The following is a 15,742-nucleotide window of genomic DNA, read 5'->3' on the forward strand; positions in this document are numbered from 1 at the left end:
GTTGCCTTCCAGTCCACGACAAATCTCGCGTAGTCGGTCGAATGTGTGACGGAAGCCGCCAAGGGTCAATTTCAATCGGCGTGCTCATTTGAACAAGAGGAACCGCTACGAAGAAGAAGAGAAGAGCGGCCCAGTACTGATTATTCAACTTTCAAGTCAATATTGTACGTACACTCCTAATAGGTTTACACTTTAACAACGAATTGTTAATACCTCGATCACTCCTACTCATCGGGTAAGGCGTTTTACAAAATCAAAGCAAGTTTCAGTTAAATAGCATTAGCCTGGCTAGCAGCATTAGCATTAGCAGAGTGAGTCGAACTCCGATGCCTGACGACTTAGCGGCTAGCGCCTGCTTACAAAGCGTGTTCACCTACTTATTACCCAATACTGACTGACATCCTTATGTTGAACCGCTATGTTTAAAACGACTACATGGCTGTTATCGTTTTGCAAATTAATTGCTCAGTTCGGGCCTTTCTTTGGATAGCTAACGGCGGAATTTTCTTGTTTTCATGCCGACCACATTGTGAGCCTCCAGCCGGGAACTGCCCTGTCGACCAGGCCCGAGCAAGAAGGGCAGGTTGGGTATTAGTGGGGTCAGCTGTCCATAACGCGAACAATCTACGAGCTAATCGATAATGGATCTTATAATTGGAGCAAACTAGCCAGTAAAGCTAAATGCCGTAAAGGTAAACCACATGATTATGAGCTTGGAGCCGGACATGGCGATCGTTGCTTCGTTGCTAACTCATTTCCTGACAACTTTTTTTCCTCCTCACTCTGACCAGCCACAGCTGAGTGAGTACGACCCTCTCCCTCCCAAAATGGGCTAACCGCGCGGCTCGGGCCCACGTGTTACGGCATTGCGTTGAAATTCGAGCGAAAAAAAATGTCGAAGCGCAACGCGGTTCCGCAACTCAGACCGGAGGACCGGGTGGGGTGGGGGTGGGGATGGGGGTAGGATTAACTTGGAGCAGTTAAGCCGGGTCACAGAGATTTTAGCTGGTCTTGTTGTCTGATGTCCTCGTTTTTGTGCCGCATGCTGCAATTAGGGTTTTATGTGTTTGGCGGGGGGTGACCAGTCCCGGTGCAGCCGGGTCATCTCACCCTTTAACCCACTCTGAAGGCTGTTGGGGAGCTCGCAACCGACACCTGCGCAGTTTTGTTTTAGAACTAATCTTTTCTTCTTCGGCTGTTTCGTGCATGCTTGCATTAAGTAACTGCAGTAAACCCTCAGTGGGTTCAGATAACTTTGCATGTCATTAAGCAGAGGTATCTTGTTTTTAAGTAGTGATTGATTGGATAAAAGCCCAGCAGAAGACCATCGGATGACATGTACAACGTGATTAGCATCCAGTGGTAGTTTCATTGCATTACTCCTGTGCGAAGATTTGTGCTTCCTTCTTTTTTGCTTGTATCAACTATATACGTGCATGTGGACTGGAGATGATGCATTAAAAAAAACATCTGACCTGTTGCTGATGGTGTTTGTATTCATACTGTCTGATCCAGAGACCCCGCCTGCTTACGTGTTTCTTAATATTTTACCTTTGAATTTAAAGAGAAATGTGTGGACATGTGGATTAATTTGTGTGTGTGTGTTTCTGTCTGTCTGTGTCTCAGGATGGAGTGGCAGCCAGATGAGCAGGGACTTCAGCAGGTCCTACAGCTGCTCAAAGACTCCCAGTCACCTAACACAGTCACACAGAGAGCTGTCCAACAAGTATCCTACTTCAGTCTGTTCTGAGTGTGCATAATAAAACTGGTTAATTGTATTTAATTAAATTTTGATCCTTATTGCTTTTAATGCAGTATAACAATGAAAGTGATTTTGAGCAGAGGCGAGGTAGCAAGCTGTGACGTGACACCTCGGTCATCTTTAAGGACTAAGTGCATTTATACTGTCTACTTTTCTTCACTTACAGTATATTTTTGACCAAAAATACACACATCACATCTGTGTGATTAACATAAAGGAGTAATCTATAAGAAGTCCTTTCACTCTGAGCCTTACTTGGCTCAGACTGAAAGGGTGATTTGAAAGTGAAATGATCCTTAACTGCCACTTCAGAAACTTGAACAACTCAACCAGTTCCCTGACTTTAACAACTATCTCATCTTTGTCCTTACACGACTCAAAACTGAAGGTGAGTAGTCTTGCATGTGCGTCTTCTGTCTCTGTCTCAGCCTCTCAGATCATACATCCATGATGGTGAGAATTTAGTGCTTCCTGTTGCACGTAAAGGCTGGATGCCTGTGTGAGGGGGCAAAAAAAATTGTGCCACTTGTACTCTTCTCAAAGACTGACAGCAGTGACGCATCAGCTGCATAGTCATTGCTTAATCAACGTAGCACTTAAACGTATACCAATAAATGTAACAGGACATGTATATAGAACCATAAACCGTTCTGTCACCGTTGCTTTGGATACAACATGTCTTAGTTTAGGGATATAGATTTGTTATATTTGGTAAAGATTTAGGAATTTGTACATGCCTCTACCAGAGCAGCCCTGAACTCTTCAAAGTTCAAATTAATCCTTACCGATTTTACATTGGGGTTTGCAGCAGCTCTGCATTCATCCCTTTCCCTTTAAAGAAAGTCTGCTGTCGTTGAGCGGACTTTCTTCTGATTGGCTGTCCCTGACAATCAGAAGGTCTGAATAATAATAGGCGAGTGGTGCTTCTGTGTTCACAGAGTGTGTATAAATAATATTGTTCTTGGCATGAGCGAGAGCCAAGAGTAGGAAAAACCTCTGAGATCTGAGTGCTTAGAGCAGCCTGAAGCCTGAGCTTTTGGCCCTAAGGGATTACCTTTAGATTGGCTGATCTAATGATTTGAAACTTGGAGCCAGTTAGAATATGAATATCCACCTTTGTAAGACTTTATATATGAAATAAACTGAGAAAAACTGTTGCATCCAGTTTGACTAAGAGTGACTGGTCTGAATTCCACAATGGAGGGCACACAGATTTTAAAGTAAGATGAAGAGTTGGATTACACGTCCTCAGGGTTGAGTAGTGGAAAACTTTGTGTGCTTTGATGTAGTATTGTAGTGATCAGACTCCAAATACACGCTGATGGCTTGGCATCTTGGTCTCTAACCCCCCTCCTTTCTTCTTCTCAGATGAGCCGACTCGCTCTCTGAGTGGTCTGATACTGAAGAACAATGTCAAAGCCCACTACCAGAACTTCCCATCAGCTGTCGCTGACTTCATCAAGCAGGAATGCCTCAACAACATCGGCGATCCCTCGCCACTCATCCGTGCCACCATTGGTGAGTTTATTGGTTGTGTTGGCTTTATATATCATCTATTTACACACAGAGTAACCAGTTTAATCCCCGTGTGTCCTTATGTTACTCTCTGGAAATGATGCATAAAATCCATCTGAGTGTCTGTGAAGGTGTTTGTATTCATACTGTCTGATCCAGAGCTTCTGCGTAGGCCAAAGGTTTCGGTCTTTGTCAGTGGTGAACAACTGACCTGAACTGCGTTTTCTCCTGTAGGCATCCTGATCACAACTATTGCCTCCAAAGGAGAGCTGCAAACATGGCCCGAGCTGCTGCCTCAGCTCTGCAACTTGCTCAACTCAGAGGACTACAACACGTGCGAGGTCTGCACTTCCTGTTTGGCATTTGACTCATTTAGATAGTTGCTCTGGTTTAAGTATCTGACAATTACATGAGGCGTGTATCCTTGAAGTACACATAAGTTTGAATTCATCCCACATAGACAGCCACTACAAGGCTAACTGGAAAGTCATAGTTTGCAAATGATTCCTGAGAAGAACTAGACACCATAAGTGAAAACAGCTGTGCATGGACTTTGAAATGGAGCAGCAGATATTGTAATAAAAGTAATAATAATAATAATAAAACAGATTTAAATCAGGCAGGATTAGTTGTAATATCTGTGTTGGAGCCACTAATATCTTCAGTCGTTTCTTTTATGATGATGATTTCATAGTCGCACATGTGCTTGACATGAAAAAGGTGTGTTCTCAGCTGATAAGCAGAGTCTTTGTAGTGCATTCAGAACTTGTTTGCTCCGGTCTTATTGTCTGATGCGGTCTTCGTTCTCTCCTCTGTGTCCCTGTACGTTTGCGTTTGATTTGACAGCTTCTCTGTGTATGTCCGTGTCTCAGGGCTCATTTGGCGCACTGCAGAAGATCTGCGAGGATTCGTCGGAGCTGCTGGACAGCGACGCTCTGAACAGACCCCTCAACATAATGATACCCAAATTCCTTCAGTTCTTCAAGCATTGCAGCCCCAAGATTAGGTACAAGAAAGAGAGAGTCTGGGTGTGATTTATGCTAACATTTGCCTGACTGTATATGGTTAAGAGTCGTGTTAATTGGTTTCAGTGGCAAGTTTTTTTCCTCATTACAATATTTATACTATGGTAGGAACCATTGTGAGCATGTAAGCAAGTTTTAATGTGCTTATCTGATCAGATCTTTTCATAACTCATTTATTTATTAGCAGATTTATTGTTTTACGTTATGTAGACCTATAGCCTTCGAGTGTTTTCTGTTTAAATGAAAGGCACATGTAAGGTTATACAAGGTTTTTATCATTTGAACCAGTTTCTTCATCACTACAATGTCTGATCATTGCTTTTGTTGCTCTGCAGATCCCATGCCATAGCCTGCGTGAACCAGTTCATCATCGGCCGAGCCCAAGCCCTGATGGACAACATTGACACTTTCATAGAGGTGAGCTTGTGTGTGCTTCAGTATCAGGCTGCTGTGTTAGTCTTGTGCCTATTTCACACTTTTTTTTTTTTTTTTTTTTGCTCCTCTTCTCCTTTGTTAGAGCCTGTTTGCGCTGGCAGCAGATGAGGACTCTGAGGTCAGGAAGAATGTGTGCCGAGCCCTGGTCATGCTACTGGAGGTCCGCATCGACCGCCTCATCCCCCACATGCACAGCATCATCCAGGTGAGTGTTAGGACAACCACATAACCAGCTGTGGAGCACACAGGTGGAAGTAAAAGGACACGTATGCCTCATTTTCGTGTAAATACGTGGAACTTGAAGCCTATCTGGATGTGATGAGAAACCCAGCTCATTGAAGCACGATGATACCTCAAGTTCCTAATGTTTCTGATCCAGATTTCTCTCAAGTTTCTTCTTAGGCTGGTTTTTGTTTTGTTTTTTTTCCTTCTTTCCCACTCACCTGATCACACATTCCCATTCTCAATCGTCTGCTTTTCAGTACATGCTGCAGCGAACCCAGGACCCTGACGAGAACGTGGCTCTGGAGGCCTGCGAGTTTTGGCTGACTCTAGCAGAGCAACCCATCTGTAAAGAGGTGCTCTCTGGACACCTAGTGCAGTGAGTAGCTCGTTAAATATTGTTAATATGTATCTATTATTAGTGTGAATTTCCATCTCTGTTGATTTTGATCAAGGATATGCTCTTTTCTCTCACTTGTTTAATATAGACTGATCCCTATCTTAGTAAATGGGATGAAGTATTCTGAGATAGACATCATACTACTGAAGGTGAGTGCCTTCGTAGGTATTTGAATGCTTTGGATACCCAGCTGTACTTCTTTGCCATCAATCTGCTTTTTGACCGTTCCCCCAGGGTGACGTGGAGGAGGACGAGGCGGTACCAGACAGCGAGCAGGACATCAAACCCCGTTTCCACAAGTCACGCACAGTCACTTTGCAGCATGAAGGAGGGGAGGGGGAGGAGGGGGAGGACATCGAGGAAGATGACGACGACGATGACGACACGCTGTCTGACTGGAATCTGCGTAAGTAGTGGAGAAACACATTATTTGCCAGAATGTGAGTGTGGTGACTTGACTAACGGTTGTACTTTGGTTTCCATGTATGTTGTATATCAGGTATTAATAGGCCAGCTGGCCCCTTCCCAAATGTAGCACAGATCTATTACTCTTTAAGCTTTGAGTGGACATGTGGATGTCATTCAGGAAGTACATGCAGTGAGTTTTTACAAAACCTAAACCTGCTGTAGTTTCAGGTGAGCGTTCAAAGAGAAACAGCAGGTTAGGTGTCGGGTTGTAACCAAGCTTTTCTTTCTCACGTAGGGAAATGTTCGGCCGCAGCACTGGACGTGCTGGCCAATGTGTTCCGCGACGAGTTGCTACCCCACCTCCTGCCACTCCTGAAAGGCCTGCTCTTTCACCTTGACTGGGTGATCAAGGAGTCTGGCATCCTGGTGTTGGGGGCCATAGCTGAGGGTAAGATGAAAGGACTCTGTTTTCATGCAATCTACAGATTTTCTGGCTACTGGTCAGAGCTGCAAAAACCTGAGCAACACCTTCCTGAAATGTTCCCAGTTATGCATATGTTATGTGTCCCTAGTTGAGATCTAGTAATGAGGTTTAACCTTATTATATGCAGTGTGTAAAAAGCCTGTCTGCATGTTCATGCAGACATTCACGTTGTGTTCTGAAGGACACATTATAGATTTCTAATGTCATGCCTCATTAGCACAGGGTTGGTATCACCAGGACACCTGATTTGATTAAGAAATGACCCCCACAGTGTCGTCTATGCTTTATTCAAAGTTACTGGCATTATCTGCGGATGTGGTGAATCCTGATTGCAAAAGTAATTAGTCTCAAACTCTTCTTTCTGAAATTGCTAAAGCAGTCTTCATATTTCTCAATTGGGAAATAGGCAGAAACATAGAGAGAGGGGACTACGCAAATCTTTTGGCTGCAGAACTGGGATTTGGTACTTTCCTATTTCAACTGATACCTAGAATTCCCTCAATGGTACCTAATTAGGTCGCCAACCTTATGCAGAACCACAGTTGTCAAAAGTAATCTGTATAAAGTGATGTCTGTGTTGGAATTTGCCAAATTTGCTTTGGCAGGCTTTGCATGCAGGTAAATGGTCTGTTTCATGACCAAAGGAGGGAATGCAAATGCAATCTTACAAACAGTTCAGCTTAATTTTTTTTTAAATTTGCATGAATAAACCGTGATTTGCAGATGGATTAATGGCTACCCAGATTGGCGAGAGAGTCAGAATGAACCTGTCACAGAAAGAAGAGGTTTTGTTCAGTTTCACAGAGAGTTTGTAGGAATGAGCTCCTGAAGCGTTCTATATTGCAGCAAGGTTGAATAAGTATGAGTTTGGCTCTGCTGCCTCAGTAGTGTGGAGTGCAGTGGGCGCTATGCATTGTTCACTTGACAAGCATCAGTTAAGCTTGCGATTGAGGTTTCTGTTTACAACAAGTGATGTAGTAGTTTTGTACTAAAACAGAACTGAGTTTCTTCTGTTCCATGTATGCAGTGAGATCTGTAGTCTGAGTGTTGGTTAAGAGACATAAAGCAGAGAAACCTACATTCGTATCATCTCCTCTGAAGAAAATCAGCTGTGCAGTCTTCTTGTGATAGAACGCCTAAATTGATGCACATCGCAAGTACACATTGGTGTGAGACAGAATTTCACACTTCACAGGGATAAGCTGTGTTATGCCACATACTACCAGCTAATGAATATTAGGATCAGTAGATTTGCTCTGCTGACTGCAGAAGGTCTGGTGTCGTTCTCACTCGTGCTTTCACTCTGTGCTTAGGCTGCATGCAGGGCATGGTGCCCTACCTACCGGAGCTCATCCCTCACCTCATCCAGTGTCTGTGTGACAAAAAGGCCCTGGTCCGCTCCATTGCCTGCTGGACCTTGAGTCGCTATGCACACTGGGTGGTTTCCCAGCCCCCCGACTCGTATCTCAAACCGCTCATGACAGAGCTCCTGAAACGCATCCTGGACAGCAACAAGAAGGTGCAGGAAGCCGCCTGCAGGTGAGCCACGCTGCAATCTTCGTTCGCTTCTAACGTGGACATGATGAAAATCCCAGCTCATTGACTTACGATGATACACTTTGTTCCCATATTGTACTCTGATCCACTTGTGGTATTCCTGGACTACAAGACTGTGTGTTTAGATTCAGCATTGACCTTCATCATCTTGTTTTTTCTCAGTGCATTTGCAACCTTGGAGGAGGAGGCATGCACAGAGCTGGTGCCATATCTGAGTTTCATTCTGGACACACTGGTCTTTGCTTTCGGGAAGTACCAGCACAAGAATCTGCTCATCCTGTATGATGCCATAGGGACTCTGGCAGATTCAGTGGGTCACCATCTCAATCAGCCAGTGAGTTTGAGATTTGGATCTCGTATATTTGTCTTGAATTTACTCGAGTCGATCGGGTTGCATGCTTAGCTTTGGGGAAACTAGTAACGGGGAATCATTTATTTATTGCCGAAATCCTGAGCTGTTACCACTGTGTTGCTTTTTCAGGAGTACATTCAGAAGCTGATGCCCCCTCTTATTGCGAAGTGGAATGAGCTGAAGGACGAAGACAAGGATCTCTTCCCTCTGCTGGAGGTGAGTAAATTTAGCACTGTTTAGAAGTCTGTTTAGAAACAGGGTTTTCCTGTTTTCTGTTTGACATGTCCAAGTATGTCGAAGGAAAAATGCTTTACGTCATATGGAGGAAGGAGAAAAAAAAAAAAAACCCCAAAACAAAACTGTGCTGTCTGAATGTCTTCCAGTGTCTGTCGTCAGTAGCCACCGCCCTGCAGAGTGGGTTTCTGCCCTACTGCGAGCCCGTCTATCAGCGCTGTGTCACATTAGTCCAGAAGACACTAGCTCAGGCTATGGTGAGAGAGCAAGCATAATAGAATAAATGTGGAGTCTTTAAATCTTAAACTGGTGGTTAAAAATTCACATTTTTCTTTCTGTCTACATAGATGTACAACCAGCATCCAGACCAGTATGAAGCTCCTGACAAGGATTTCATGATTGTGGCCTTGGATCTGCTAAGCGGGCTGGCTGAAGGTCTGGGAGGACACGTGGAACAGCTTGTGGCTCGCTCTAACATCATGACCCTGCTTTTCCAGTGCATGCAGGTGTGATGGAGGTTTCTCCTTATTTTTCTGCATGCAAAAACTAGTTTTTCCCTGTGTTTTTTTTTTTTTTTTTTTTTTTTTTTCCCCCCCTCCCCTGAGTTTTCTTTGACCCCTGGTAGTGTAACACCAAGTTATCTGGTTCTGCTGCAGGATACCATGCCCGAGGTGAGGCAGAGCTCCTTTGCTCTCCTGGGCGATTTAACAAAGGCATGCTTCCTCCACGTGAAGCCCTGTATTGGTGAGCGTGCGTTATCAGAGCAACTTTGTCACATTTTGACTGATTTACTAGCTGTCCTCTCATTTTATTACCAGGGAACACCCAGATTTAGTGATTGTTGTAGCCACTCATGAGCTCATGTCTTTAATGACGAGCTGTAAAAGATAGGAGGCTGAAGTGAATATCCAGCTGTGTGTTTGTGAATCATTGTTGTAACTGGTGTCCATTTCTCTTCTCCAGCTGAGTTCATGCCCATCCTTGGTCTCAACCTGAACCCAGAGTTTATCTCCGTGTGTAATAACGCCACCTGGGCCATTGGGGAGATCTCCATGCAAATGGGTAAGTAACGGATCTTATTGTGGATGGTTTTCCTGTCGTCCCGCCCACCCCCCAGTATCTGGATATGATGAAACACCCAGCTCATTGACACAAAGTGATACATTTTGTTCCCATAATGTTTTCTGATCCAGATCATTCACAGTACATGTTGCATGCAGGCCTGTGCAGTCTGAGCTCGTATGTTCCTGCAGATACGAAGGAACATACGAGCACGTACGTTCAGGAATTGTAAACTCTGCCTCAATGTGGGTGACATATTTTGGCTGAGACAAACTTGAATCAAAGACGTGTTCAGAACCTGATTCTTAAAATGGATTTGTACTATTCACAAAACTTATTTAATAATTCAGTAAGAAATTAGTTTTTCTATTGAATTTAAGTAAGAGAGAACACCAAGGCTTGTTTAGGTTTTAAGGGCTTGGTAACTGCAAATGGTTTTATTGCTGTGTCTGATAAGTGTTCAGACACTCCCTCTTTTTTTTTCTTTCTTTCTTTTTTTTTTTTTAAGGACCTGAAAGCTCTTCTCAGTAACTTATGACCGATGAAGCCTTGGAGAAAGTTAATTCAGTGTTGGATATTTTTGATATTTCTGCATTTAGGTTTTTCATGTGTTCCTTTTTATTCGATTGAAGCAGGTGGGATTCTGTGCCTCGTGTCTGATTGGCAATGGATTCCTAGCTTTAACACAGTTACAGATGTCACCATGTTGTATCCACACTGCAGGATACTCAACACCTTCTTCTCCTCTTTGTGGCTCTCCAGGTGCAGAAATGCAGCCGTATGTGGGTATGGTGCTGCCACACCTGGTGGAGATCATCAATAGACCCAACACTCCCAAGACTCTGTTGGAAAACACAGGTAAACAATCAGCTACACAGTGATGATATGCGTGTCTCTTAAATCCGATTTTGATATTTAAGACTTAGTGGCTTCTTTTATATCTCTCTGTGCAGCCATCACGATCGGCAGGCTGGGTTTTGTGTGTCCTCAGGAAGTGGCGCCACAGCTGCAGAATTTCATTAGGCCATGGTGAGTCCCAGTATGGATATTACCATATATGATAAAATGAGTGATTCTTTCATGTTCTACTTTCACAGCGTGAGTAAAAACTCTTTAACTTGTTAGTTTAGAGTTGAAAAATTGCTCAAAGTGGAGCTGCTGTAAAACAAACAAAAAGAAACCAAGTTGAACTCATTCTTCTGTCGGCACATTGCTGCTGTTCACAGGTGCACGTCGTTGAGGAATATAAGAGATAATGAGGAGAAGGACTCGGCTTTCCGGGGAATCTGTGTGATGATCGGCGTGAACCCTGCAGGAGTGGTGCAGGTAAGGCCATATTGCTTTAACGGGGTTAGAGAAGTAGGGGAGGTCAACTTTAACAAGTGCTAAGCTAACAAATCTTCTGTGTTCAGGACTTTATTTTCTTCTGTGATGCTGTGGCCTCATGGGTGAGCCCGAAGGACGACCTGAGGGACATGTTTTATAAGGTAAATACTTCATCAGAAGTCAGATTTCTGTGACAGTGTGGAGGATGGACCAGTGTTTGTGATTAAAATGTTCCCTCTTGTGTAGTTTTGGGTCACCAACCTATGATGATCATTAATCAGACGTCGGAAATCTGACTGCATGATGCAGATGACTTTGAAATCTGAGAAGTGTGGTACATCACTAAGTCAAGCTGATCAATCAATAATGAGAACTATAATATAATCAATACCAATCAATCAATTCTGGGTGCATTTAATACCCATGGTTGGCTTAGAAACCCCTCTTGCTAAAGCTTAAAGCATTAGGCCTCTAATTTGAGCAATCCAGAGCGTGAAGGGGTCTTTAAATTAGTTTTAGGTGCTCAGCCCAGGGTGCAGCTGCAAGGTCATAGCTAGATGTACAAAAACTGTATATTGAAAATGGACTATGCCACTTTAAGGTTACACATTAATTTGTGGGATACAGTTATGAAACTTTACCTTTGATTTTGATTGTCATGTGGTTAGCTGTCCATGACTGTATTTGGACAGTAAGGAGAAGCTAAAGAGCTAGTGCTAACTAGCTGGTTTATTTGTGATATAAATGTCAAAGCTATTTTGGCTAGTGTGCTTACACAACACACTTGTTCAATTTTTTTTTATTTGTATAACACATGAAGCCAGCAACTGAGACCATAAACTGATGTTGCAGTGAACAGACACCCCTCCATATATTATGGCGACTTTTAACATTTTACAGTCTGTTTGAATATGTCAGCAACACGTCATGATTTATCAAGTTATCTCGCTTCAGTTGCTGCAAACTGAGATTGTGAAGGACCGCAACCCAGTGAGAAAACCTGCCATTAATGTTGCCATAAGACAGTCTGCTATCAGTCTGCGAAGCCCTTCTCCCACACACTCTGACCTTCAGATTTGAACACCTGCTGGAGAATTTATCAAGTCTCGTTTGTTTTTCCAAGATCCTGCATGGCTTCAAGGACCAGGTCGGAGAGGAGAACTGGCAGCAGTTCTCTGAGCAGTTCCCTCCTCTGTTGAAGGAGCGCCTGTCAGCCTGCTACGGCGTCTAACCCGGCCACCCCTTTGGTCCACGCAGGACACTGACCTGTTAAGTATGTCCAGCAAATCATGTGCAAAATACCCCTCAGCTCCCTTCTGGAAGTGATGAAACACCCAGCTCATTGATAAACAATGATACATTTTGTTCCCAAATCATTTTTTCTGATCCAGAATTGCACTTTAACCGCTTCATTGTCAGCTCTGCATACTCTCTCTTCACACAATGTGGTTTAAAAGTCTCTCCTCTTGTGTTTCTCCCTCAGGTTAATGAAGGGGAGGGTAACAGGGGAACTCATTGCACTGCCCAGAACGTGGGGAGAAACTAGAGCTGGAGGGATGTGACTGGCCTTGACCCTCCACTCTGCGGATAGCCTCCATTTCCCCTCCCCCGTTGCCCTGTTTGTCTCTCTGAGGGAGGGTGGGAGGAGGGTGGTGGGTGTGGGGAGGGTAAACTGGGGATATACACATACCTCTCGGATAAAACGCCTCACTAAATCCAACATGCTCAAAAGTGACTTTTCGCCAACAGCACCGCAGGGATTCTAGGTAGGTGAGGGCAAAACGGAGGCCAAGTTCGACCTCCCCCCTCCTCGATATTTTTTTTCCTATTTTTTTTTTTTTTTTTTAAATTAGTCTGACATAGATGACGGCTGGGAGGGGAGGGGGGGGTGGCAGATAGGTACACTTTTAAAAACAAAACAAAAAGGAATGATCTGAAACAGCATAGGGTGCCACAGTCCCAAATACCACACACAGGTGTTTAAACAGGCTCGTGCCAGAGGCTAAATAATAAACACAGACGCTTTTACTATGTAACAATGTGCACACAGTTTGTTTTGCACCTTTCACTGCAAAAATCATCAAAGCATTTCGTGTGCATACACATGGGTCTTTTTTTTTTCTTTCTTTTTTTTTCTCTCCCTCCCTTTCATATTTACGCTTCCTTCCTCTTCCCTTGGTTGCTGAAAATCTTCAGTCCTGTAGCTATTTTCCTTCCCTTGTCGGAGGCAAAGAGATGCAGTACATCTGTCCTCTTTAAGGTTTTACCACCACAGTACCAAAATATTGCATGACATACGATCACCTCTTAAGTGATGCACGTTAGAGTGAATGGGTTTTGTTTCTGTATTGTTTTTTTTCCTTCTCCATTTATTGCGTTAGTTGTCGTCCGAACGGGGAGGCTTGCCATAACTTAAAGCCGTCACGTGCGTGGTTCTTTTGTCCTCCCTTTTCATGCATATTGTCTAATCAGTGTCCGAGTAGTTAAAACGGAGGCAGCGCGCACGTGTGCGAAGACTAGATTATAGGCAGGTTTAATCAGCTCGTGCGCATTTTTGTTTGGGGAAAAAACCAACACTGCAACAGGAGTTTAAAATACTGTAGGCAAGCTGAGAATCATATTTGCTGCTTTCTTTCTTTTTTTTTTTTTTAAATAGAGTATTTGTGAAACAGAGCTATAAGACATCACCAAGAATGAATTGGTTCTTACTGGTATAAATGCACTTTTTTTCTCTCTTTTGTAATAAATTTAGAATTTCTTATGTAAGGCGTACAGTAATATACTGAACTTGAAACCTAGCGTTTTGTCTTGATAAGTGATTTTTAGGACTGTTAACGGCTTGCCGAGGTAAGCATACTGATAATGTTAAGCAATGATACGATGACTTGGTAAGACTTGAGGCCTCTTAACATAGTTTTATAATGTAGCTCCTTATAAAATGGACTGATTAGGATGTAAGTGGAGGGAGACATCTTAAATGTAGTGTTTTTTTGCAGTTGTCAATCCATACCTGTGTCTGAGGATGTCACTCCCCCCCTCCCCGGTCGATTTCATTACAGCTTCCTGTTAAGCGATGGCTGTCGGAGCCATCGAGGCTTCACCTTGTCATGAATGTTGCATGCTTTTTGACAGGTCTTGCCCCTTTCGTTTTTCTTGTTCTTCTAGTAGCTGGTCCCTTTTTAGGGACCCACCTTTATAAGTGCTTGTCAATGGCAATGCAACTCGCTGCTGGACTGATAAGGTACTTCTCCAGCTTATGATCAAACTAGTGATTGTCGTTGCCATATATTCACCCGTTGATACTGTGTAGGATATGCCTGGGATAAACAGAGTCCTGATAGTACGTTCCCTCATCTTGGTTATCTTACTCTGCTTTATCTTCTCATCACTGTCCATGGTGTGGATGGTTGTAATGGAGCTGTATATGGCTGTTTGCCTGGTTGTGTTTCCAGAAGTACTTTTTAGACATAATTTGACCAGCCCTACTCAAAAAGTTATGTTTGGGAGTAAAGTTAGGCCACTTGCCTGCTGGTTAATAGTTGGACAGGGTGCACAAAAGCTTCAGAGATAATGATTAAGATTCCAGCCGCACAGGGCAAGAGACCGGTCAATGATCTCCCCGGCAACCTCTGGTCGCTAGGGGAAAAATGTCTATTTTACGAGTGGTTTCTGGCATTTGCCAGGTGGAAATTTGTCTCAAAGGGGGTTTATACAGTGTTGTAGTGATAACCTTGAAATTGCTTTGATTACTTCCAGGTGGCTTCTGTGTCCCATAGTTTCTATTGAAGACTGCTCACTGCTGGTGAAACTGACAAGTTCACCACAAACCAGAAACGGAGACTGTTTCCTTTAAAGTAAAAGTTGGCTTTAAAAAAAAGAAGGAAAAAAAACAAAAGAAATTGTTGCATCAGTAAGACCTGGTTTTTACTTTGTTAGCAAATGTTTTTAGTTTCTGGTTTGAAGGTTTTTCACATTTAGCCACCGGAGGTCGCCGATCAGTCTCTAGCCTCCATGACTGAGGCCCGATGGACATCTCTAACACATGTTCCTGCCTGATCAAAGTTGCATTCACATCAGCTTCTGACTGTAGATTATGTATTTTAGAATAAACCCTTTAATTCTGGTAGTTTTGTTTCTTCCTAATTAATGTGGCCACTTTAAGCCGCAGCACTCCACAGTGTGAATAACTGAGGGCATCCTGTGCAGCTTTAACTGGAAGGCAGCCATTGAGAGATGAGGTGGCCCCCTGCTGGTCACAGGCTGCACCAGCATGCTTGCAGCTCCTGTGCCACAAAGAATTAGTTAAAATAAAAAGCTTTGCCACATCTCACCATGTTGTTGATACATAAATACAAGTTGTCCACAGGTTTTTGTTGTTGTTTTTTTCCCTTTTTAAAAATGTTTTTTTTTTTAATTTATTTTGTTTTTTATGTTATGGCTTTGTGCTGTAGTGCACAAATTTTTTTTTGGACTTTAAAAGTTTTTTTTCTCCTTTTTATTCTTTTTATTTAAAGAACAGTTTGTTTTCGTTGTTTTATAGCGGACCATCTGATGATGTTAAATTTGACACGGTTGTACTGAGGACGAGGCGGTGCTTGGTGCATACCGGAGGGAAGAACGTGGAAGACAAATTCAGAAGTTTTGTTTCAATCTGATATCAAGGCCAGCAGTTGAATTTCATGTATTACCTTTTTTTTTTTTTTTTTTTTGCTGAACTGTGGTGCAGGTTGGATGTAATCTGGTGTATCCCTTTTTATTTAATTTTTGTGAATAGGGGAAAATAAAAGTTTTTTTCTATAAGCTTTGAGTCGACTCAGAATTTTGTTGTCTATGATCATATATACCACCATCATTTCAAAGTCCCTACAACATTTTGAGAGAAACTCTTGAAAGTGCTTCTCTCTCTTTAAAAACAGTTTTAAAATAAACAGTGGCTATAAAAACCGAGAGAGGTCGACAG

At 43.0% G+C, this 15,742-nt stretch overlaps 1 protein-coding gene and 1 non-coding gene across 3 annotated transcripts; both read left to right on the forward strand.

Moving 5' to 3' along the window:
- Nucleotides 1-52: 52 nt before the first annotated feature.
- LOC116315640 (transportin-2) lies at nt 53-14,905 on the forward strand. Of its 2 annotated transcripts, none has more exons than XM_031733983.2 (25): nt 53-164; nt 1,627-1,726; nt 2,075-2,150; nt 3,131-3,280; nt 3,512-3,618; nt 4,150-4,283; nt 4,638-4,719; nt 4,820-4,942; nt 5,220-5,338; nt 5,448-5,508; nt 5,594-5,765; nt 6,063-6,215; nt 7,565-7,790; nt 7,971-8,142; nt 8,290-8,376; nt 8,544-8,651; nt 8,742-8,900; nt 9,051-9,138; nt 9,358-9,456; nt 10,219-10,314; nt 10,410-10,485; nt 10,683-10,782; nt 10,869-10,943; nt 11,906-12,055; nt 12,266-14,905. In XM_031733983.2, the coding sequence occupies exons 2-24, from the start codon at nt 1,628-1,630 to the stop codon at nt 12,011-12,013; spliced, it is 2,670 nt and encodes an 889-aa protein (XP_031589843.1). In that variant the 5' UTR covers nt 53-164; nt 1,627; the 3' UTR covers nt 12,014-12,055; nt 12,266-14,905. The 2 variants fall into 2 exon arrangements, with proteins under 2 accessions (XP_031589843.1, XP_039467257.1); XM_039611323.1 differs by having other exon boundaries at nt 129-235.
- LOC116315659 lies at nt 1,444-1,515 on the forward strand. Its single transcript, XR_004199114.1, has one exon. It is a non-coding gene; the product is annotated as a small nucleolar RNA SNORD41 (small nucleolar RNA).
- Nucleotides 14,906-15,742: the final 837 nt, after the last annotated feature.

The sequence above is a fragment of the Oreochromis aureus genome, linkage group 4 (assembly GCF_013358895.1).
Source record: "Oreochromis aureus strain Israel breed Guangdong linkage group 4, ZZ_aureus, whole genome shotgun sequence".
NCBI classification, from domain to species: Eukaryota; Metazoa; Chordata; class Actinopteri; order Cichliformes; family Cichlidae; genus Oreochromis; species Oreochromis aureus.

Coding starts and splice junctions, on each gene's coding strand:
- LOC116315640 (XM_031733983.2), top strand. CDS start 1,628: ATGGAGTGGCAGCCAGATGAGCAGGGACTTCAGCAGGTCCTACAGCTG. Junction 8,652..8,741: donor AGACACTAGCTCAGGCTATG/GTGAGAGAGCAA, acceptor CTGTCTACATAG/ATGTACAACCAGCATCCAGA. Junction 9,139..9,357: donor CCACGTGAAGCCCTGTATTG/GTGAGCGTGCGT, acceptor TCTCTTCTCCAG/CTGAGTTCATGCCCATCCTT.